General features: G+C 37.3%; 1 protein-coding gene across 1 annotated transcript in view; it reads right to left on the bottom strand.

Annotated features, from left to right (window-relative positions):
• FAT4 (FAT atypical cadherin 4) overlaps positions 1-22,275 on the bottom strand; it is a 337,983-nt gene extending 315,708 nt beyond the window's left edge. The window contains 1 exon segment of the mRNA XM_053703634.1: positions 17,103-22,275. Coding sequence (XP_053559609.1) covers positions 17,103-22,229 — 5,127 coding nt within the window. The 5' untranslated portion in view covers positions 22,230-22,275.
• Positions 22,276-25,127: the final 2,852 nt, after the last annotated feature.

The following is a 25,127-nucleotide window of genomic DNA, read 5'->3' as shown; positions in this document are numbered from 1 at the left end:
ACTTACTCACACACACACACGCATACACACATACTCACACACAACCACACATACACACTCACACACACATACATTTAATCACACACACATACTCACACACACAAACACACATACACACACTTACTCACACACACATACACACACACACACACACACACACACACACAGAAACATACTCTCTCTCTCTAATTTTATATACATAACCTTAATTTCTTTTGTGAAAAATAATGCAATGGATAACTATATAAATATACATTGCAATATTTGTAAGATATATACAGCAAGGGACTACCTTGGAAGATTATATTCCATTGCTCTTGGTATGGTAACAAAATACCTCTATAACTGGAACAAATCTATTGAAAGTTAATACAGCAGATGAATGTAATTTGGCGTGTGTCCTGCATGATATGTTTAACAGACATATTTTACTGGCCTGACAGAAAAAAAAATAATAATTTACAACTAGCGATTATGAAAGAAACTTTGATTAAAGGGTGTCATGTGACAGACAAAACATAATTACCTTACAAAATAACTGAAATTTTGAATCTTTTAGGTAAAAATTCTTACTTTGAAGTGTATAGCGCAGTTGAAAGATATACAATGTTTTTATTATAAGATCAGATAATGAAAACACTCTAAGGAAAAATAAAAAATTAGCAAGATGAATATACATTTTTTAAGAAATTAAGTTATGGTATCAATTGTATTTTAGTCTTCAATTTAGGGCTGCAACAACTAATCAGTAAGATTGATTATAAAATTTACCTTTGAAATAGTAATTAAAGTTAAAATGTACTCAGGGAAGCTGCTGATGACAGTTTGCTGTATTCAAAGAAGCAGCAGGAACACCCTTTCAAACGGGCTGGTCTATCCAGTCCCATAATGTGAGGTTGGTTTCTGCAGCTGTCTCTTGTTTTCTTATCTCTTCTATTATTAGTATACTGCAATACTTACATTTTCAGTATAGGTGGAAGATTTAACATGCAAAAGCTGCAATTTAAAGGACAAATTAAAGGTATATGAGCTATTTCTAAAAAAAAATGCAATGCTCTGCAGCAGGATGATGGGGAAAGAGAAAATAAAATGCATCATTATCAGTGCAGACAACACATTTAAAAAAATCTTACTGTTCCTAATCCGTGCTGAAAGTGTAAATAAATAGAGACTTTCAACAGTTTTATTCCTGGAATATTCCTAGATAGCAAAACCCGGCAAATAGTTTTTAAAGCTTATAAAACATTTATTTTGAATGGAAATAGTCTGCAATGTATTGCTGAATTACTGCTGTACCCTATGCTTTTATAAAACAGACTTCCATCATTTAATGGCTAAAATACAGTGAATTCACATAGAAACACTTCATGTTTACCTTATTTCCCACATCTTAAATTCATTTTGAAGAGCATTAAAGGGAAATTAAACTATTTTTTTTCTTTTGTGATTCAGACAGAGAGAAAATAATAAAAAAAAAAAGTTTTAGTTTACTTATTGAAGAGCATACCTAGATAGGTAGCATAAGCAAACACTGCTGACATGTAGTGCTCTTGGAAATGTATAACATTCCTACAAATCTGCTGCCATATAGTGCAGCAGACTGGTGCACACTCCTGAGCCTTCTTACATGATTTTCAACAAATGATACCAAGAGATTAAAGTCAATTGGAAACTTTTTTTTAATATTCTATGCTCTATCTAAATCATGAAATAAATTGTTGGCTTTGATGTCCTTTTAAGGTAGAAATTATAATTATTATTAAATAAAATATTGCTGTTATGTTGCTTTTTTTGTTATAACAGAACCCTACAAACCCTTTATTAAAGGGACAGTCTACTCCAGGATTTTTTATTTTTTTTGAAAGACAGATAATGCCTTTATAACCCAATTTCCAGTTTTTAATAAACAACACTTGTTATATTAAAATACCTTTTGCCTCTGTGATTACCTTGTATCTATGCCCCCTTATCTCAGTTCTTCTGACAGACTTGCATTTTAGTAAATTAGTGCTGACTCCTAGGTAACTCCACGGGCATTAGCACAATATATTTCTATATGGCACACATGAACTAACACCCTCTAGCTGTAAAAAACTGTCAAAGATAAGAGGCAGCCTTCAAGGGCTTAGAAATTAGCATATGAGCCTACTTAGGTTTAGCTTTCCATAAGATATACCAAGAAAACAAAGAAAGTTTGATGATAAAAGTAAATTGGAAAGTTGTTTAATATTGCATGCCCTATCTGAATCATGGAAGTTTAATTTTGACTTGACTGTTCCTTTAACATATCTGAGAAAGTGTTGTACGCTGGTTCTTGCCTTGTCATACGACATATAATGCTTAAACTTGTACACAAATGTCTATTGGCTATGAGTAGCTGTTTTATTTGCTTTGTTGTGTCTGTAATTACAAAGCTAGATTAACATTAGTCACACTCTTAAAGTCACAGGACAAAATGAAAAGGAAACCAAATGTATTTTATGTATTTCCTTTTTCTTTTGCTAATGAGGTCAGCCAGACAAAATTGCTTAATACATTTGCTTCCCTGACAGTAGAACTACTGGTAAATTTGCAAAAATACACGGCACAGCTGACCTGCCAACTGTTGTATGCATTCTTTTTTAATAACATAGTACAGTATATTACAGTGCAACAAAAGAATCTTCACACACCAGACAATACACTAATCTTTTCAATACTGCCATATTTTACCATCTAGGAGAGATACATCCCAAATGCGCAATTTTCTTCTTAGTCTGGTATGTGCGGAATGTATTAAAGTAAAGCAATATGTCATTGTAAGGCCAGTAATGTCATACAGGGAGTACAGAATTATTAGGCAAATTAGTATTTTGATGACATCATCCTCTTTATGCATGTTGTCTTACTCCAAGCTGTATAGGCTCGAAAGCCTACTACCAATTAAGCATATTAGGTGATGTGCATCTCTGTAATGAGAAGGGGTGTGGTCTAATGACATCAACACCCTATATCAGGTGTGCATAATTATTAGGCAGCTTCCTTTCCTTTGGCAAAATGGGTCAAAAGAAGGACTTGACAGGCTCAGAAAAGTCAAAAATAGTGAGATATCTTGCAGAGGGATGCAGCACTCTTAAAATTGCAAAGCTTCTGAAGCGTGATCATTGAACAATCAAGCGTTTCATTCAAAATAGTCAACAGGGTCGCAAGAAGCGTGTGGAAAAACCAAGGCGCAAAATAACTGCCCATGAACTGAGAAAAGTCAAGCGTGCAGCTGCCAAGATGCCACTTGCCACCAGTTTGGCCATATTTCAGAGCTGCAACATCACTGGAGTGCCCAAAAGCACAAGGTGTGCAATACTCAGAGACATGGCCAAGGTAAGAAAGGCTGAAAGACGACCACCACTGAACAAGACACACAAGCTGTAACGTCAAGACTGGGCCAAGAAATATCTCAAGACTCATTTTTCTAAGGTTTTATGGACTGATGAAATGAGAGTGAGTCTTGATGGGCCAGATGGATGGGCCCGTGGCTGGATTGGTAAAGGGCAGAGAGCTCCAGTCCGACTCAGACGCCAGCAAGGTGGAGGTGGAGTACTGGTTTGGGCTGGTATCATCAAAGATGAGCTTGTGGGGCCTTTTCGGGTTGAGGATGGAGTCAAGCTCAACTCCCAGTCCTACTGCCAGTTTCTGGAAGACACCTTCTTCAAGCAGTGGTACAGGAAGAAGTCTGCATCCTTCAAGAAAAACATGATTTTCATGCAGGACAATGCTCCATCACACGCGTACTCCACAGCGTGGCTGGCAAGAAAGGGTATAAAAGAAGAAAATCTAATGACATGGCCTCCTTGTTCACCTGATCTGAACCCCATTGAGAACCTGTGGTCCATCATCAAATGTGAGATTTACAAGGAGGGAAAACAGTACACCTCTCTGAACAGTGTCTGGGAGGCTGTGGTTGCTGCTGCACGCAATGTTGATGGTGAACAGATCAAAACACTGACAGAATCCATGGATGGCAGGCTTTTGAGTGTCCTTGCAAAGAAAGGTGGCTATATTGGTCACTGATTTGTTTTTGTTTTGTTTTTGAATGTCAGAAATGTATATTTGTGAATGTTGAGATGTTATATTGGTTTCACTGGTAAAAATAAATAATTGAAATGGGTATATATTTGTTTTTTGTTAAGTTGCCTAATAATTATGCATAGTAATAGTCACCTGCACACACAGATATCCCCCTAAAATAGCTATAACTAAAAACAAACTAAAAACTACTTCCAAAACTATTCAGCTTTGCTATTAATTAGTTTTTTGGGTTCATTGAGAACATGGTTGTTGTTCAATAATAAAATGAATCCTCAAAAATACAACTTGCCTAATAATTCTGCGCTCCCTGTATATTGCAAAGTACAATAATCTGTTTTGGCTATCTGATTTTTTTTTAAAAAGTGTCATGTGCAAACTTCGTTCAATTCACCTAACTTGTAGGATTTAGCTCTATATTGTAAGGCAAACAATAGCTAAATCAGTCACCTCATATTAAAGATATCCTTAAAAGAATATGAAACCCCAATTTTTTGTTTCATGGTTCAGATAGAGCATGCAATTTTTAATCAACTTTCTAATTTATTTCTATTACTTTTCTTTGTTCTTTTGGTAACTTTTGTTGAAAGCAGGGACATAAGCTTATGATCTGCAAGAATGTTATCAAGCAAATTTGATAATAAAATAAAAATGTAAACTTTTTTTAAAAATGGTCTGCACTGTCTGAATCACAAAAAAAACCTTTTTGGGTTTCATATTCCTTTAATGTAAAAACATACACAAATAGGGCTTATATTATTAAAGGGGCATATAAATATATTTGCAAAAGGATTAAACACACTGTTAAAGTCAACTTAAGAGAAGCAACTTTATAAGTTTTTTTACATTGCATGTTCTATATAAATCTAAGTTACATTTTAATTTTCATGTTATTTCAAAAGCTTAAAGGGACATTATACACTCATTTTTTCTTTGCATAAATGTTTTGTAGATGATCTATTTACGGTATATAGCCCATAAAGTTTTTTTTTGGTTTTTTTTAAATGTATCGTTTTGCATATTTTTAAATAACATTGCTCTGAATTTCAAACTCCTAACCAAACCCCTAAGTTTTATGAGAATACCGTCAGCTACCTTCTCCAGCTTGCTCCTGTTTGTGTAAAGGGTCTTTTCATAAGCAAAAGAAGGGGGAGGGGGGAGCGTCTGATATTTCCCACTTACAGTGGGCTTTCCAGCTACCTTTTCAACAGAGTTAAACTGAGAGCTTCTAAGTAACTTTTTAAACAGTTTTATACTGGATTTTTATATCAGTATCTGTGCATCTTATTCTTTATAGCGGTGTCTATTACATGCAGTTATATGAAAATGAGTGTATACTGTCCCTTTAAGACACAAATTGTTAGCAATAGTTAAAGGGACAGTAAACACCTTGTAATTACAATACATTTCTTTTGTGTTGCTATAGAATAATATATCAGTCAAGTCTAAACAACAAGGCTTAGTCACAGTCATAAAGTATATAATTAATTGTTTTTCAGTTGTTATTACATAAAGCCAATTAGAGACAGATATGTAGCAGGGTTAGCTTCAGAAAGTCAGCAGGGTGCATTTCAGGTTCTGAGAATTGGGAATTGCTCAATTTTCAGAGGTAAATTACATAGAAAGGGGGCAAATAATGAAAATATATTGCAAAGTTGTTTCATTATGTATATCTGAACATATATATGTATATAAAAATCTCAAGGTGTTTACTGCACCTTTATGTGATATAAAAGCGGAAGTCAAACACATTACACAGTCATTGTCAGCACTATATTAATTAGCCAGATGTTTTACATTTACATTAGCCATAAATTAGTTGATTCTGTGTATGTACGCAGAAAACAATTTCGTAATATTTTTTCTCTCGTTACCCAGGTTGAACAAGATGTTTGAGATGTTGCAGATGTAATGCAGTTGGATAAAGGGACACACAAACAAAACAACGTACATGATTAAGATAGAGCATACAAATTAAAGGGATATATTAAACCCAAAATGTTTCTTTTGTGATTCAGGCAGAGCAAACTATTTTCAAAAAGTTTCCAATTTACTTATTTGATCAAATTTGCTTCGTTCCCATGATATTCTTTGTTGAAGAGATACCTAGGTATGCACCTGGAACACTACATGGCAGGAAATAGTGCTGTCATCTAGTGCTCTTGCAAATGGATAACATTCTTGCAAAAGTGCTGCCATTTAGTGCTCCAGACATGTGCACACTCCTGAGCTTTTTCAATTAAAGATAACAAGAGAACGAATAAAATGTTATAATAGGAGAAAATAGGAAAGTTGTTTAAAACTGCAATCTTTATCTGAATAATGAAAGAAAAAAAATGGGGTTTCACGTCCCTTTAAATTTTTTTTAAATGTACTTCTCTTAGAAAATTGACCTAATCTATTGGTGTACTATGAAGAAGACCATACCTAGGAGTGCACATGTTTTGAGCACTATATAGCAGTAGTGCTTGCAGTCTAATAATAATAATAATAATATTATATTATTATTATCGTTTATTTGTATAGCGCCGCAAAATTCCATAGCGCTGGTTCCATATTCTTCAAGCATATGGCGGCCAATAGCGTTTCATATTGCACAACTGTAAAAAAGCCAGGGATACACAAGAAGTCTTCAAAGTTGTGTAATAAATTTCATACTTGTCAAATGTGTTGTCTAAATGGTAAAAATAATTATTTTTTAAAGGCAAATGGTTATGTATTTAAAATAGACCCAATTTATTTCAACTTGTCATTATTAACAGTCTGAACCTCCACAAACTCATAATAATCCCAGACAAAAATGTGAAGCCAGACATGATTCAGTCGGAGTTGGTATATTAAGCAGTTTTTGTTTATCTCATTTACTAAATTGCTGGCTCAGTAGCAAAACAGAAGAAAACATAGATTTTTTCACCACAGCGGGTGGTTAGAAATTGGCGTCAACCAGTGCTAAATTACAGGAAATAATTTATGGCTGTTTAGACCCACATAAGAATTTATTGCTTTGCCTTGCACTTCTGTGTTCTTTCCTCATCAGTAGCTGAATAGCAACCATTCAGGGGTTTTTAAGATATAAGAAAAACGCCCAGAGTCAAGTGAGCTGAATCTATAATGTTAATTAAAAAAACAACAACAAAAAAACATTTAAACCATCTTACCCATATTTGAAAATCATTTAAAAAATATCTAAATAATTATTTATTTATAATAATTTTCAGATTTTTTAAACATGGTGCAATGATATCATATTTATTCTCTTGTATATAGATGATAGATAGATAGATAGATAGATGATAGATAGCTATCCATACTTCCCAACATTTCCCGGAAGTTTTCATGGATGGGGAGGTAAAGAAAATCGAGTTTTGGTGCCATTGTTCTTGGCAAAGCTGGGGTAGTCCATAGAAATGGTCTATCTATCTATCCCTCTCAATCTATCTATCTATCTATCTATCTATCTATCTATCTATCTATCTATCTGCCTGTCCATCTATCTATATATCTATCTATATCTCACCCTATCTATCTATCTATCTATCTATCTATAGAATAACTTAGAAATATAGTCATATTACTGTTACTACTGTTGATCCAAATTATGTCAATTTGAAGCAATTTCTAATTGTGCCTCAAATGAAGAAAAAATAGCAATCAGATATCTCATTGGATCAACAAACTACTGTGCTGCCAATACTAACCCTGTATGTTCTGTCTTGCAAAAAAACAAAAAAGATATAATAGGCCTTCCTTTGTGGTCCCCAAGTTACCCTAAATAAATGTATTATACACAAATTTTTACACCTCCTTTCAGAAAACACAAATGATCCATTACTCGCATGCATACTTGCACTTAGTCTTCACTCTTTACCACTAAAGTCCTTTCCACAATCTAAGTGTTTTTTTTAAATACTTTTATTATTGGTCTATTATAAGTGTTAACAGAATAGTGTCTCTTTTTTGGACTTGGGGGTTTGCATATGAGTCATTCATTTCAGTGACACTGGTTGCCCATCACTAGTTTAAGCTGTAATATAATGTATAAAAGAACAAAATGTTTGACAAAAACTTATAGTTACCTGTTTAATATATGCAGTAAACAAAAGTGCAATATTGCAAAAAAACCTTTGTTTAAAATTGACATATATTTCAGTTTTGACTGATGAGTCTTTTTAAAGTGATAGTAAACTTTCCCCTTCGTATAAAAAGAGCCGGACTATTTTAGATGGGGTTTAATTCATCACTTGTAATGAAGATGTGCTTTAACCCCTTAACGACCGAGGACGTGCAGGGTACGTCCTCAAAAAAAAGGCAGTTAATGCCTGAGGACGTACCCTGCACGTCCTCGGTGTGGAAAGCAGCTGGAAGCGATCCTGTTTGCTTCCAGCTGCTTTCCGGTTATTGCAGTGATGCCTCGATATGGAGGCATCCTGCAATAACCTTTTGAAGCCATCCGATGCAGAGAGAGCCACTCTGTGGCCCTCTCTGCACCGGAGATCGGTGGCTTCCTTCGTTGGTGGGTGGGAGCAGTACCGGGAGGCGGGTGGCGGCCATCGATGGCCCTGGAGATGTGGAGGGGGGCGGGATCGTGGGCGGGGATGCCCGGGGGCGCGCACGGACGTGCGCGCGTGCACGGGAGGGCGGGGGCGGGCGCGTGCACGGAGAGGGAGCGGGTGGGAACCGCTACACTACAGAAAATGGTGTAAAATAAAGAAGTTATAATCAGTTTAAAAAGTTAAAAACAAACAAACGATCAATGAGGTGGTGGGGGTTTGGGGGGGGGTTGGGGAAGCTACACTACAGAAAAAAAAAAAATAAGAAAAAAAAGCCCTTTTTTGTGCAAGCTGGGTACTGGCAGACGGCCCCCAATAAGGCAGATGGGGAAGGTTACAGAGCTGTTTTGGGGGGGATCAGGGAGGTTGGAGGCTAAGGGGGGTCCTACACAGCAGAAGAATTTTTTTTATTTTTTTTTTAAAAACCTAAACCCCCCAAAAAGCTTTTATTTTAGTACTGGCAGACTTTCTGCCAGTACTTAAGATGGCGGGGACAATTGTGGGGTGGGGGAGGGAAGGGAGCTGTTTGGGAGGGATCAGGGGGTCTGATGTGTCAGGTGGGAGGCTGATCTCTACACTAAAGCTAAAATTAACCCTGCAAGCTCCCTACAAACTTCCTAATTAACCCCTTCACTGCTAGCCATAATACACGTGTGATGCGCAGCAGCATTTTGCGGCCTTCTAATTACCAGAAAGCAACGCCAAAGTCATATATATCTGCTATTTCTGAACAAAGAGGATCCCAGAGAAGCATTTACAACCATTTGTGCCATAATTGCACAAGCTGTTTGTAAATAATTTCAGTGAGAAACCTAAAATTGTGAAAAATTTAACGTTTTTTTTTTTATTTGATCGCATTTGGCGGTGAAATGGTGGCATGAAATATACCAAAATGGGCCTAGATCAATAATTTGGGTTGTCTACTACACTACACTAAAGCTAAAATTAACCATACAAGCTCCCTACAAGCTCCCTAATTAACCCCTGCACTGCTGGGCATAATACACGTGTGGTGCGCAGCGGCGTTTAGCGGCCTTCTAATTACCAAAAAGCAATGCCAAAGCCATATATGTCTGCTATTTCTGAACAAAGGGGATCCCAGAGAAGAATTTACAACCATTTGTGCCATAATTGCACAAGCTGTTTGTAAATAATTTCAGTGAGAAACCGAAAGTTTGTGAAAAAATTTGTGAAAAAGTGAACGATTTTTTGTATTTGATCGCATTTGGCGGTGAAATGGTGGCATGAAATATACCAAAATTGGCCTAGATCAATACTTTGGGATGTCTTCTAAAAAAAAATATATACATGTCAATTGATATTCAGGGATTCCTGAAAGATATTAGTGTTACAATGTAACTAGCGCTAATTTTGAAAAAAAGTAGTTTGGAAATAGCAAAATGCTACTTGTATTTATGGCCCTATAGCTTTCAAAAAAAGCAAAGAACATGTAAATATTAGGTATTTCTAAACTCAGGACAAAATTTTGAAACTATTTAGCATGGTTTTTTTTTGGTGGTTGTAGATGTGTAACAGATTTTGGGGGTCAAAGTTAAAAAAAGTGTGTTTTTTTCCATTTTTTCCTCATATTTTATAAATTTTTTTATAGTAAATTATAAGATATGATGAAAATAATGGTATTTTTAGAAAGTTAATTTAATGGCGAGAAAAACGGTATATAATATGTGTGGGTACAGTAAATGAGTAAGAGGGAAATTACAGCTAAACACAAACACCGCAAAAATGTAAAAATAGCCTTGGTCCCAAACGGACAGAAAATGGAAAAGTGCTGTGGTCATTAAGGGGTTAACTGACTTTTTAATGTAGCGCTGAAATTCAAATATCCTGTGCTCCTGCCGCCCACATCAAAAGTAATTTTTTTATGTGAACTAACGGTTTGAACAGCTACAAAAAAAAATTGTGTGAGTGCCGTATGGCTAGAGCGCTGATTGGAGAGCAGTTCAAACCGTAAGCTCACAAAAACATACTTTTGAAGTGGGAGGCCAGAGCACAGAGTATTTGAATAGATAAGTTATAGAGTATCTTTATTACAACTGATCAATTAAACTTCATCTAAAATATCACTAGCATTCAGGATCTGTTTATATAAAGGGGAGTGTTTATCTTCACTTTAATTAAACGTAGCAGACAGAAATGACAATGTGACTTGGATAAGAGAGATGTGAGAATTAAATCCTGTGTTTGGTGCTTTTGATACTATATCTATATTTGGTTTAAAGCTAATAGATATATTAAAAAGGATACTAAGGATATCTACCATTTTTTATAGCCTATACAAGCTTGAAGCCAAATTGCCTGGGATATATTTTTCTTTTAATGTGAATAGTGAACTTGCCTAATGTAACCATTTTTATTAGTTTCCTTAGCATAAAAAAGCAGAATGTATTAGTTAAACCAATTGTGACCTGCAACCATCTGGGTTCAAGTAACAAGATCCAGTGTGAAGTTACATAATTGAAGGTAAAATGATTAAGCAAATGCAAAATTGATCAGACTAAAAGCACTAATGGTTTGGTAAAAAATATTCAAGTGTGGGCACTAGGTGGTGCTTGAGAGCAGAGCTAACCAGATAACTGCAACATTTATTTTGGGATTGTGATTCATGTAAATTGTAAAACAAATTGCACTGTTATAGACTTTTTTTTTTATTATTATTATTGTAGATACAGGTACATGAATTGGGGAGAACACATGGATCTGTTCTTTTTTTACCCATGGACCAAGGGGTGTTAAACTGATGCAAAATAATGAACAAGCCAAAGATTTTAGTAGCAGGAGTGGAACAGCCTACACAGAAATATATTATATTTTTAAAAAAAATACTATACACATACATACACACACACTGTTCTTCCCAGGCGCACAACCATACTGATTTTGCTGGGCACCAGGCTAATATTGTAGCCAATGTTAAGCTAAAATTAGCTCAAAAGAACACAAAAGGTGGCACTCAGTTAGGAAACTGTACCTTTATTAAAGTGAGCGTCAGAAAGGGGCAGACGCCCCAAAACGTTGCTCACTTCAATAACGGTACAGTTACCTAGCTGAGTGCCACCTTTTGTGTTCTTTTGAATTATATCTATGATATCCAGTCAGGGGGGGTCTGACAGGTGCTGCACCAGGACACCACTAATTTGAATGTACAACCGAAAACAATCAAGTGTGTTTGTGCTGATCCTTCTTTGTGTATAATACACAAGCTAAAATGAGCTAATATTAAATATTTTTATGACACAAATGATCATTAAATACATTTATGTTAAATTATGCAATTACTTTGTGCTTTGGATAGCTGAAAATGATATAGTATTAGAACATATTACAGTGCAGCCGCCCAGCTACTTCATAATGCCAACCGGCTACTTCAAAATGCCACTCGGCTGGCAAAATTTTCTGTGGAGGACACACACACGCATATATTTATATATATATACATGCACTCACACATATCACATTCAGCAATTAACACACACTTATACATACATGAATATACACTTATACATGTACACCTGTATGCATACACATAATTTACACACACACACACAAATGTGCACACATTCATGCATGTAAAAACACATGTACAAACATACACTAATTAATGTACACAATTGCACAGTAACACATATAAAGACATGTACACACACATACATACATATACATATATGTAAATACAGCACACACACATACATACATATATATATATATATACATGTATGTAAATACAGCACACACACATACATATATATATATATATATATATATATATATACATATATGTAAATACAGCACACACACATACATACATATATATATATATATATATATATATATATATATACACATGTATGTAAATACAGCACACACATATATATATATATATATATATATATATATATATACATATATGTAAATACAGCACACACACATACATATATATATATATATATATATACATATATGTAAATACAGCACACGCACATACAGATACATACACACACATATACACTCACACTAAACACACATGCACATATAAGCACACACATGTATACAGTATGCATTATTGTTATATTAACATATTTATGAGTTGTAGACTCTGGGGAGGAAACAGAATGGAGCAAAGATGATGTGCACACAACATATAGACCAAGGGCAAAACAAAGCCTATAGATCTATAAAAAAAGTTGTGTAAATGTAATTGTTTTCTCAAGCCTTCAGAATAAACAGCAAACATCTTCTTCATCTGTATAGAGCAAAACACATTTTACTAGGCATTACTTTTAATCTATTGACATAACTAATATATACCAAATAAATACATAAGCATAATTATATATATATATATTTATTAAGTACAACAAGACACAATATTAGTGACACCATTTATATCACAGGAATAACAGGGTAAAGAACTGCAGCAGGGAAATTAGTGGCACTAAGTATATCAGTTGGCAGATACACCATGGCATGGATGTAATTAATCAGCTATGGCATCTCAAGTATGTCTGGGCAGGTTTATTAAACTTATGTACAGAGCAGTTCACAGAGGCTGTAGTATGAGTGCTATAGAGATTCCCCTAGCAACACCACATAGGCCACTTTATAATAACATGGATGTAGTTTTCTGGTCCATTTTCACACAAACAACCCAAATGAATAACTTTGAATTCAAGCTAATAAAGGAATGTAGTGTTTATGGTGAGATAGGACTTGCTGAAAATAACTGTGATTGCTCTGAAATTTACACACACAAAAAAAGTAGCATTTTGACAATTAAAAGAATAGAACAATTAGGCAGGAAGAGCATGGTTTCCTCTTGCTTTCTATCCGAATACAAAAGGAAACTTTAACCCCTCCTCAGTTGGAGAACGATGTACTTGGCACTGCTTTGCAATGAACTCAGCTATTACTATAAAATGGATGATGTTAATAGCTCATTCTCAAACCTAAAAACAAACCCAGTATAGCTCAAGTTCTTTAGTTATAATATAATGTGTTGCCTCTTTGAGTATGCTAGTTTCTATTTGTTTACATAGCACTCTATACTTTGTTGCAATCCCCCTTGTTGAGTGTGTGTGAGTGTATATATATATATATATATATATCCACAGCTTGTTGAGTGTGTGTGTGTGTATATATATATATATCCACAGCTTGTTGAGTGTGTGTGTGTGTGTATATATATATATATATCCACAGAAGTGCACTCTCACAAACCAGTAGATCCACAGGACAAGGGTGCAGCCTTAAACATCAATAGCAATCCACAGGATACACTCTGGCTTTACAATATTAAAATTATTTTATTGTAAAGCCAGAGAGTGCATTATATATATATATATATATATATATATATATATATATATATATAAATATATATATATATATACAGTATATATATACAGTATATATATACAGTATATATATATATATATATATATATATATACGTCTGTGAGAGTGTGTTTGTGTGAGTGCATGTGTGTGTGTATGTGAGAGTGTGTTTGTGTCCATGTGTCTGTGTGTGCAGGTGTGTGTATGTCTGTGTGAGTGTGTGTATGTGAGAGTGTGTGTGTGTTTGTGTGTGAGTATATGAGAGTGTGTCTGTGTGAGTGCATGTGTGTGTATGTGAGAGTGTGTTTGTGTGTGTGTGAGTGGCATGTGAGAGTGTGTTTGTGTGTGTCTGTATGTGAGAGTGTGTTTGTTCATGTGTCTGTGTGCGTGTGTATGTAAGTGTATCTGTGTGAGTGCATGTGTGTATGTAAGAGTGTGTTTGTATGTGCATGTGTGCACGTGTATGTGAGTGTGTTAGTGTATGTGGAATGTGTTTGTGTGTGTGTGTCTGTGTGTGCATGTGTATGTGAGAGTGTGTTGGTATCTGTGTGTGTGTGAGAGTGTGTTTGTGTGCGTGTGTGTATGTGGAGTGTGTTTGTGTTTGCGTGTGTGTATGTGAGAGTGTGTGTGTCTGTGTGCGCATTTGTATTTGTGAGAGTGTGTCTGTGTGAGCGAATGTGTGTATCTGAGAGTGTGTTTGTGTGTGTGTGTGTCTGTGTGTGCATGTGAGAGTGTGTTTGTTCATGTGTCTGTGTGCACATGTTTGTGTGTATATGAGAGTGTGTCTGTGTGAGTGCATGTGTGTGTATGGGAGAGTGTGTCTGTGTGAGTTCATGTGTGTGTATGTGAGAGTATGTTTGTGTGAGTGAATGTGTGTGTGTTTGTGTGTGTGTCTGTGTATGTAAGAGTGTGTCTGTGTGAGTGAATGTGTTGTGTGCGTATGTGAGAGTATGTTTGTGTGTGTCTCTGTGTGTATGTAAGAGTGTGTTTGTTAATGTGTCTGTATGCACATGTTTGTGTGTATGTGAGAGTGTGTCTGTGTTTGTGCATGTGTGTGAATGTGGGAGTGTTTGTGTGTGTGTCTGTGTGCGCACGTGTATGTGAGAGTGTGTCTGTGTGAGTGCATGTGTGTGAGTGCATGTGTGTGTGTATGTGTGTGTGCACGTGTGTATGTGAGTGTGTCTATATGAGTGCATGTGTGAGTATGCGAGAGTGTGTGTGTGTCTGTGTGTGTGTGCATGTGTTTGTGTGTTTGTGTCTGTGTGTGCATGTGTTTGTGTGTATGTCTATGTGTATGCGTGTGCGTGGCATATATAAACATACACACAGGAAGGCATAAACCTTCAGACAGACCCATATACAAATATACAGATACACACAGGAATTCAAACACTTTCAGAAATGCATAAAAACACACACAAGCCCCCTCACAGACAGACCCATAAACATATATACACATACAGACAGACATGCATACACATTCAAACATACATATACACACTCTGACAGAACCATATATACACACAGGCATACACACAAACACAAAGACACACACGCATTCCCACTCTCATACACAACCGTATATATATACACAAACCAACACACAAAGAGACACCCAGACATGCACACACATAATACAGTGTAACCAATACACCACAGCACAGATGGATAGACACTTGACAGTAATAGAGTCTATATTATATATTATTTTTCACGTTTCTTTGGTTGGTTGGTATTAAGTATATAAAGTGGATGTTTGTTTATTGTAAATAGAGCAAGCTATATGCAGTGTGAATTTGAGAATACAGAGTTGAATCATATGTAACAAAAGAAGGCACAAACGCAAAAAAGTTTAGCTTGTAAGTGCACATCTTAGTATGCTTGAGTAGGAAAACATTTGTTTTTCATTTAAAGAGAGGGCTTTGCTAACCAGTATAGCTCATAACATTCATAGGAGCTAACCAATGCCTTACAGGCTACTGGAGTCCTGAAGGGTTTAGCATCAGACTGAAATATGAGCTCCAGCCAGAAAACTTTGCTCTAAAACAATGAAAATCTGCATAGCTAGTTCTTGTTAACTGCAGAACATGAGCAGTACAGAAATGTTTTCATTACATACAAAGGAGCTGATATACAAAACCACACACAATTCCAGTGGCCTTGTCTGTGTTAAAAACTAATCTAGATTTAAAAGAATATGCAAATGCTGTTACATATATAATTATTTACCAAGAAAGCAAGAACTTACATAAACGATGTCTAAATATGGAAGAAATGCAGATAATTAAGCTTCATATCCATAGCAATTACAGATACAGTTACTTTGTAGGATAACATCTGATGCTTAACAAAATTAGCAAATTCAGTGCATCCAACATAAACAAAACAGTGAATCACCTTAGATTTAGCATCTTCACATAATGTCTTTGTATTATCACCCATCTGTCTCTAATTTACACCACTATATATATATTAATGTAACCTCCAACCCTCTGTTTTAAAATACTTTCTGCAGAAATAGTTTATAGAGCAAATAATTGTATATAGGAAACATTAAATCAAGTGCTATGGAACAGTATGATTTGCATCATCTGGCAGTTTATATATGAGTTGATAGCAGTTTGATTATCATGATTCAATCGTCATTAAATCTACATTAGCAGTAAATGAGGCAAGTTTGCTGATAATTAACTCATTGAATGGACAGGTGGCAGAAGAAACCATTACTTATATTGCAAATTTATATTAAAATGCGGCCAGTTGAATGAAGATTTAGAGACATAATAATCAAGAGCAATCAATAAACACTTTTAACTTTCAAATCTCACTTCAGCTGAAACTTTGCACATAGTTAACCTATATATAGAAAAAATGTTCCTCTAATATTATTGTGATTAATCATCTAATAGTAATAGGGTTGCAGTGTGTTTTAGTGCCTTTTTTATTGGACACATGAATGCTACTTTAGAATATATGTAATCAGATAGTAAGATATATATGCAGAAACATTTTTTTTATTTACACATGTTTAAACATTTATTTAAGGTGTTTGTAGCCATATGTATATTTAGACACATACTATTGTCACTGCAAAGGTTTTCTTTTTAAACAAAATAAAATTAAAAAAAAAAACACCTACCTCAGCTCGCTGGGTTCTAGGAAAAGAAGTTTCCTTTTCAATTGCAAACACATCCACCAGGTACAGACGGGCCCCACGTTCACGGTCCAGCACTGCAGCAGTTTGAATTATACCAGTATTGCGTCCAATGGTGAATAGTCGACCAAACGTTTCCCCCTCGCATCTCACTGATACAATGAAATACTCCACAGCCGCCTCAGAACCAAGGGGACTGGCTGCTTCAATAGATATCACATTTGTGCCTACTGGTTCTCCTTCTTTTAAAATTGTGATGTATTTAGGGTGAGAAAACACAGGACCATCCATCCCTTGCAGAATAATAGTTAACTCAGTTGTGCTTGCCTTTCTTTCTAAACCTAAATCAGTTGCTGCAACTATAAGGTTGTAAATTAGATTGGACGGTAACAAGGCAGAGGCCACTCTTAAGTCTCCACTGTAACGATCCATAATAAAGGTTTCAGTGTCCCCTTTAACAATTTCATATTCAATCTCCCCATTAGGACCCTCATCTGGATCAAAAGCTGTGATGGTTGTTAGCACTGAACCTATAACAAGTGTGGGGTCTGCTGCAAAGGCATTTTGAGATACAAATGTAGGTACATTATCATTGAGGTCACTAACTAATATGGTGACATTTTTTAAGGCAAACCTCCTGGTTTCCATAGGTACAGCCTGATCACTAGCTCTCACGGTCACTTCAAAAAGATTGGTGTACTCCCTGTCTATCTCGGCATTTGTGTAGATTGTACCCCGCATTTCATCAATGATAAAATGATTGCCTCTTGGTCTTTGGTGAATAATAGCATAAGTTAGCTGCCCATTGATATCAGCATCAGGGTCACTGGCAGTTACAGTCACTATGGATGTACCTATTGGGATATTCTCCACTATGGATTTGAAGATGTCCCCTGTAGGGAAGCTTGGTGGATTATCATTATAATCTCTTACCTGTATCACAACTGACATTGTAGATGAACGAGGGGGTCTCCCATTATCCTTTGCTGTGATGTTTAACTTATACAGTGACTGTGTTTCAAAGTCAAGTTTCTTTGCCAAGAAGATACTACCAGTGTTAGGGCTGATGCTAAATGTTCCATGGTTGTTTGTTCCTGTAATGCTATAGTGAATATCAGCATTGTCCCCAGAATCAGAGTCTGTAGCAGTGACAGAAGAAACAAGCTCCCCAACCCTCATATTTTCTAAAATATCCACAAAGTGAGTTGTTTTGGGGAAAGATGGTGTATTGTCATTTTCATCAAGAACATTAACACTCAAGGTGCAAGTTGAACTTAAGGGAATTGTCCCAGAATCCACAGCTTCAATTATAAGAGAGTATGATGCTGTAGATTCATAGTCCAGCATCCCTAGTAATGTTACCTGGCCTGTAGCACTGTCAATTGTAAAGCGTTTTTCTTCATTTCCCTTAATAATAGAATAACTGATTAAACCATTGTTCCCTTCATCAACATCGGAGGAAGAGACCCTTAAAACTGGTGTCATATTTGTAGCTAGTTCTGATATACTTGCTTGATATAAATCTTTGGAAAATTTTGGATGATTGTCATTAATATCTCTAATGTAAATTTGCACAGTGGCCTGATCTTTCAATGGTTTTGGCAGTCCTAAGTCTGTAGAGATTACTTTCAGTGTGAAAGCTGCTGCCCCCCTTTGTCTCATTAGAGTTTCCCTATCAAACTGATGTGTGCTTGTAATGTCCCCTGTAATTGTGTTTAATTCAAAATCAGGCTGCATGGTCTCAAAAGCATACCTTATTTCACCATTAGATCTACTATCCTTGTCCATTGCATAGATCTTTCCAACAAATGAGCCCCCACTGTGTTCCTCTTCAAAATAGAAAACATAATTGGTGCTATTGAACAAAGGTCTATTATCGTTCACATCTTCTAATATTATTGTCACATTAACTGTGGCACTCAGAGACTCAATAGCTCTGTCTGACGCTGCCACAAGTAAAATATATATATCCTTAACTTCTCTGTCTAGTTCACTTTTTACATACAATTGTCCATCTGGAAAAATACCAAATGCTTCCCCTGCATTTCCATCTATGATAGAATATGTGATCTCCCCATTAACCCCTGAGTCTTTGTCACCTGCCTGAACCTTAAAGAATCTTGAATTAACTGGTTCTGATTCTAAAAGGGTTACTTCATATGAAAGTTGGTCAAACACAGGGGGGTTGTCATTAACATCATGCACAGAAACAGTCAGTATAAAACTAGAGGAAAGCTGTGGGACACCCATGTCTGATGCTAATATTTCCACTTGATATGAGCCCACATTTACATCAAGTGGTGCTGTAAGACCTACAGCACCTGTGACCTCCTCAATACTAAATAAACCAAGAGGGTTTTGCTTTAAGCTATATCCTACCTTGCCATTTACACCTTCATCTGAATCTACAGCCTTAGCTTGAAATATAATGTGACCTGTTTTCCAGTTTTCCACTACATTAACAGTTTCCACTGCATGAAGAAAATGTGGGGAGTTATCATTTAAATCTTTTATTGTAATATTAACATTAGCCTCTCCTGTTATTGCTCCACCACTGGCCACTACTTTCAAGTGGTAAAACTCTTGTTCTTCTCTATCCACTACACCTGCTGTGGTGATTATGCCTGTGGCTTTGTCAATAGCAAATACCCCTTTCTGGTCACCTGTAGTTATCAGGTAGGTAATATTGGTGTTGAGATCCATAGAAGTTGCAGAAACTGTTCCCACATTGTACCCTATTAGCACATTTTCAAACATCACAAAATGGTAAGTTTCTTGACTAAAGGATGGGGGATTATCTTGTGTGTCCAAAACAGTAATGGTGACAATAGCATGATTGTGAGATTGTAGACCACCACCATCTGTTGCCACTACCTGCAGCTGGTAAGCAGTTTTCTCTTCCCTATCTAGTGTTGCTTTTGTAGAGATTGCACCAGTGTGAGAATGGATCTGAAATTTTGAGGTGTCTCCTGCTCTAATAGAGTATTTCACAGTACCATTTATTCCCAGATCAGGGTCAGCAGCAGTAACAAAAACCACAAAACTTGCAGGTGGTTCATTCTCCTGAATGTTGGCAAAGTACTGTACAGGGTAAAAAATAGGGCTATTGTCATTTACATCCAGCAGAGTAACAGTCACTTTGGCAGTAGATGACAAAGGTGGGGTTCCAAGGTCAGTGGCCAAAATGAACAAACTGCAATTCTCCTGAAGTTCTCTGTCAAGCTCTGTCCTTGTGCTAAGACGTCCAGTTATTGGGTCCAAGCGATAGGATCCTTGGCATTGACTTGGGTTATCAGCATCAAAATAAAAGCGTATTGTTCCATTGTCACCTAGATCACCATCATTAGCCTTTAATGTAATTAATTCAGTGCCAACTGGGCTGTTTTCGGGTAACGAGACCCAGTGCTGACCATTAGAATGGCTGCCAATGAATGTAGGCCTTTGATCATTGACATCTAGTAGGTTGACGAAGAGTGTAGTATAACTTGTCTTCGGCTGAGGGCCCTGATCTCGTGCACTGATATTAAGCATTAGTTGAGAGGCTACTTCTCGATCAAGTACAGCAATACTAGTTACCAGTCCACTGTGTTCACTAATAGAAAACCAGCCTAGCTTGTTGCCAGACACTATGGAGTATCGTAGATTGGCATTTAGACCTGTGTCACCATCTGTAGCAGAGACACCACAAATGTAGGATCCTGGAGGTAAGTCCTCACTGATATCAACACGACTCTGTTGTTCCTGGAAAATTGGAGGATGATCATTAATATCATTCACATAAATCACAAGGCTGGCTACTGAGGATCGAGGCTTAGGGTGACCTTGGTCTGATACACTAACTGTGAGGTTATAAGATGGTATCCGTTCTCGGTCCAGGGCACTGGCCACTTTGATAAGGCTAAGGTTTGGTACCTTAGAAGTTTGGACTTCAAAATGCTGTTGCTCATTACCTCCTAGAATAGCAACAGTGACATTACCATTGGCAGCAGGAGAGTCTGAGTCAGTGACAGTAAGCAAGGCCACCACCGTTCCAACCTGGGCATTTTCATCAACAGATGCATAACGGGAGGTTGCTGGGAAATAACGAAATTTAACTACAGGGTCATTGTCATTGACATCAATTAGACGAACCACTGCCTCTGCCCTGCCAGTGAGTGGTGGAGTGCCCAGATCCCTTGCCTGAATGTTAAGGGTATATTGGCGTCGACTTTCATAGTCCAATGGCTCGCGTATAGTTATAAGTCCAGTTTCGGGGTGAATCTGAAATGGGGTGCCTTCTGCCAATTGATACCTTATGGCAGCATTAACACCATCATCACGGTCTGTAGCATCCACTTTAAGAACACTGGAACCCACTGGAGCATCTTCCTCTATACGAGCCTGGTACTGAGAGCTGCTAAAGACTGGTGGGTTGTCATTAATATCCTGCACAGTAACATTAACATGAAGATGGCCTAGTCTTTTAGGTGTTCCTTTGTCCTCCACTTCCACTACCAGATAATAGCATGGAGTTGTCTCCCGGTCTAGGGAGCCCTGGGACATGAGGTGAAGAAATGCACCTTCCCCACTTGGATTGACTGTTATTCCAAGCTTGAACCGCCCATCCTGGTTACCTGACACAATGCGGTAGGAGCGATGATCCACCCCATTAGTGCCAGCATCTGAGTCAGTAGCTGTGTCCAGAATGACCTGTCTCCCACCTTGTGTATCCTCCTTAAACGACACCACAATAGATGGTTCTGGGAAAACAGGTGAGTTGTCATTGATATCTAACACTGCAATTCGCACCTCTGTTGGGTATGTTGGTTGACTGGACAGAACCACTAGGTTAATAACATCATTAGCCAAACTCTCTCTATCAATGACAGAAGTAGTGTAGATAGATCCAGAAGTAGCATTAATACTAAATAGGGCATGGGACTCACTTAGCCGGTAGGTAAACCCTGGTCTGGTGCTGATTGTGCCTACATATGCCCCAGGGGGTTGTTCTTCCAGTATCTGAAATACTTGTCTTGTTTGAGAGCTACTGAGAGTTCCTGGGAGGCACAATATTAGAGAACACAGCAACAACATAATATGAAAGCATGTAACCCTTATTGTAAAAAGGCTCATAATGTTACTCCAAAAAAAGAATCCAGATTCCTTAAAAAGCCACGTGTTTTTCTTGTATTAATGATTAAAAAGCAAATAAGTTAACTCCAGTGCTTGTAATCTTCCCTCCAGGTAGCAAGCAACTTACTGATGTCGGTAAAGTGACAGAGATTCCCGTTGTACATCCAACTAAAAGGGGCTGAATATCCCGCAGTGCTCAGTCAACACAAAATAATGTGCATTGTTCAGTTATTAAACATTGTACTTTTTGGCATGCGGGCACCTTTTTGTCTTATTCAGCTATTAGTCCATATAGCAAATCCCTAAACTCGTTAAAACAACTGTTCTTTCATCAGCTGGGAACCTGGTCCAGCTAGTCACTGTATCCTCATCACTATACACTCGGCACTCCTCACCTCAGGACCCTGCTTGCCTCCTCCTCCTGTTCTGATCTCGGTCACTGGTCCCGGTTACTCGCCGGAGCTGCACCTCGGATGGTCTCGGTAGCTGATTTCTGCATCCTCCGCACGAAATCCCCTTTAATCCAGCTACTCATCTGACCCTGGGATCCTGCAGTCGCAGAGGGATTCCTTTTTCTCTCAGCATGCCAGGACTCCTGCGCATCCCAGACCCAAAGGCTGCAGCCAAGCTCTCCCTCCTTACAACTTAGCTCTCTGACAAATACTCTTTTTTTGTTTTTTTTGTAATCCCTGGAAATGCAGCTCTACTTCACATCAGCATTAGTTGGGAATTAATGGTGACTGACATCAGTTTTGTATAAAACTCTAAGTCTGTCCGCAGTGCACTGCAACTGTCTGCTGATGCCTTCGCTGAAACAAAAAAACTTTCTTCTCTCATTGATCCCCCTTCACTTCAGCCGTACTGGACAACCCCATTCTCTTCAGTCCCTCCCAGCCACACGCCTGTCATTTACAAGCCCGTCCTCACTCCACCTGATAGGGCAGAAGCGCACGGAGTTGCTCCCTCTGGCTGCAGCCTGCGGTTCAGCCTTGCTCGGTGTGATTGGGCGGTACGGCTGCCTGTGTGCTGTGTGTGGGAGGCTCCGCTGGGCTGCGAGGCGGAGCAGGTAGCGGGATGTTGTCTGCATCCACAGAGACAGACCGTTAGCTGCTATAATAATAACTACAAGGGCGGATGGGGAGAAAGGATGCAGGGGAACGTGTCTGGGAATGCACAGCACTGACACTGTACATTAGGGACGTAAAGACAACTGAATTACACGTTTAATTCATTTTAAACACCACCTCAGGCTTGTGTGCCGCGGAGAGGGATGCTAAGCATCAAGTAATATGAACTATTGGTAATACCAGTAATTAATCATACCAAGTTTCAGTCATATCCAAGTTTATTGTTCTCGTTGTTCATTAGTCAACCTGTTTTGCATTTGTTAATTGTTTAGAAATTAAAATGTATTATTTTTTTTTTCTAATGTGGCTAAATGATCTACATACATATTTCTTTGCTTATTACGCCACCTCTCCACCGGTGTAAAAATTAAATGCAGAGCAAGGTCAAGTCTATAAGAATATGTTCTTATAGTTGAACTCTAAAGAGGGATTTTACTTTCTTGGAAAATGCTGGTGATAGAATCAAATGCTTGCTATGGGTAAACAGTGCCCTCTAGTGTTCAAATAAACGCACGACACTTATTGGAAGAAAGGCTGCGGACAAAGTGAATATATAACACTATCTCTACTATATTATTCAGTTTATTACTAGATTAAATTTTATCTTATACAAAATAATATTTTACATTGGAATACTATACAAACTGCGTTTTAATACATCTTGGAGTGGTCAATGTCAGTTCTAGCGGTAGCCTACAAGATATCAAAGGCGTAACTAGAAACCTCAGGACCCCGTGCAAGAATCCATGAAGGGCCCCCCTCCCCCACCAAAAAAAAGTGTTGCGTTTTTTTCTCGTTTTTTTTTTTGCAACATGTAACAGTAAAAAAAAAATCATGTCAACTTACACATAAAATGAGAAAGGGACAAACACACCTGCACAGGATGACCTTTTTTAAGGGGTTCATTATATATATATACACACACACACACAGTATATAAAGTGTCCACTGTCGTCTTGTTCCCTTAGAACAGTGCTTTCCAAACTGTGTGTCGTGACACATTAGTGTGTCGGCGGCAGTGTGTAGGTGTGTCCCTGCTTCAGTACAAATGTTTTTGAATTTAAAATTATTCTTACTTCTTTTTTTGTTTCCGACTTTCCGCCTGCCTGCTATGCATATCACGTGGTTGACACATGATTGATACCTAGTGGGTCACAGATCATCTTAACCTATTGCCGCAGCTTAGCGGGAACTGAAACTATTCCCATTGGCGGCACATTGGCTCCTGACTGAACGTGTAGTCTCCTAAATCAGCTCCTGACTGCCTGTGTAGTCAGTGAGTGGGACAGCAGTGTGTTTGTAGCATGGGCAGTAGACAGTCGGACTCACAGAGCTCTGAGGGCAGCAGCTTAAATGCTGAGCTGAAGTCAAACGTCAAAGTGTTGTTTTTTTTTGCAGCTAGCTCCCAGTATTGCATTGCTGCTCCTGCTTTTGATATATGGATAGGAAGTGGAAGCTTTAAAATGCTTGATACTGAAATGCGAGTGTCTTTATCTAATATTCCACAAAATATTCAGAAACTGTGTTCATCCATACATCCCATTAAAATAGTAAGTAGCTATTGGTGTTATTAAACTTTTTTTTAATTTTTGCACATACTTACTGTTACTTGTAAGTACATTTCGTTATTATATGATTTATGTATGTGTCCTTATCTCTTAAAACAAGTTAGTTTAACCTCCTGTTTGCTAGTACAACTGAATTACTGTGTCACGAAATTATGTAGGTCTAAAAAGTGTGTCACTAACATGAAAAGTTTTGAAAGCTCTGC

Source organism: Bombina bombina, chromosome 2 (assembly GCF_027579735.1).
Source record: "Bombina bombina isolate aBomBom1 chromosome 2, aBomBom1.pri, whole genome shotgun sequence".
Lineage (NCBI taxonomy): Eukaryota > Metazoa > Chordata > Amphibia > Anura > Bombinatoridae > Bombina > Bombina bombina.
Note: the sequence above shows the minus strand (reverse complement) of the source record. Positions and strands in the feature narration are given on the sequence as shown.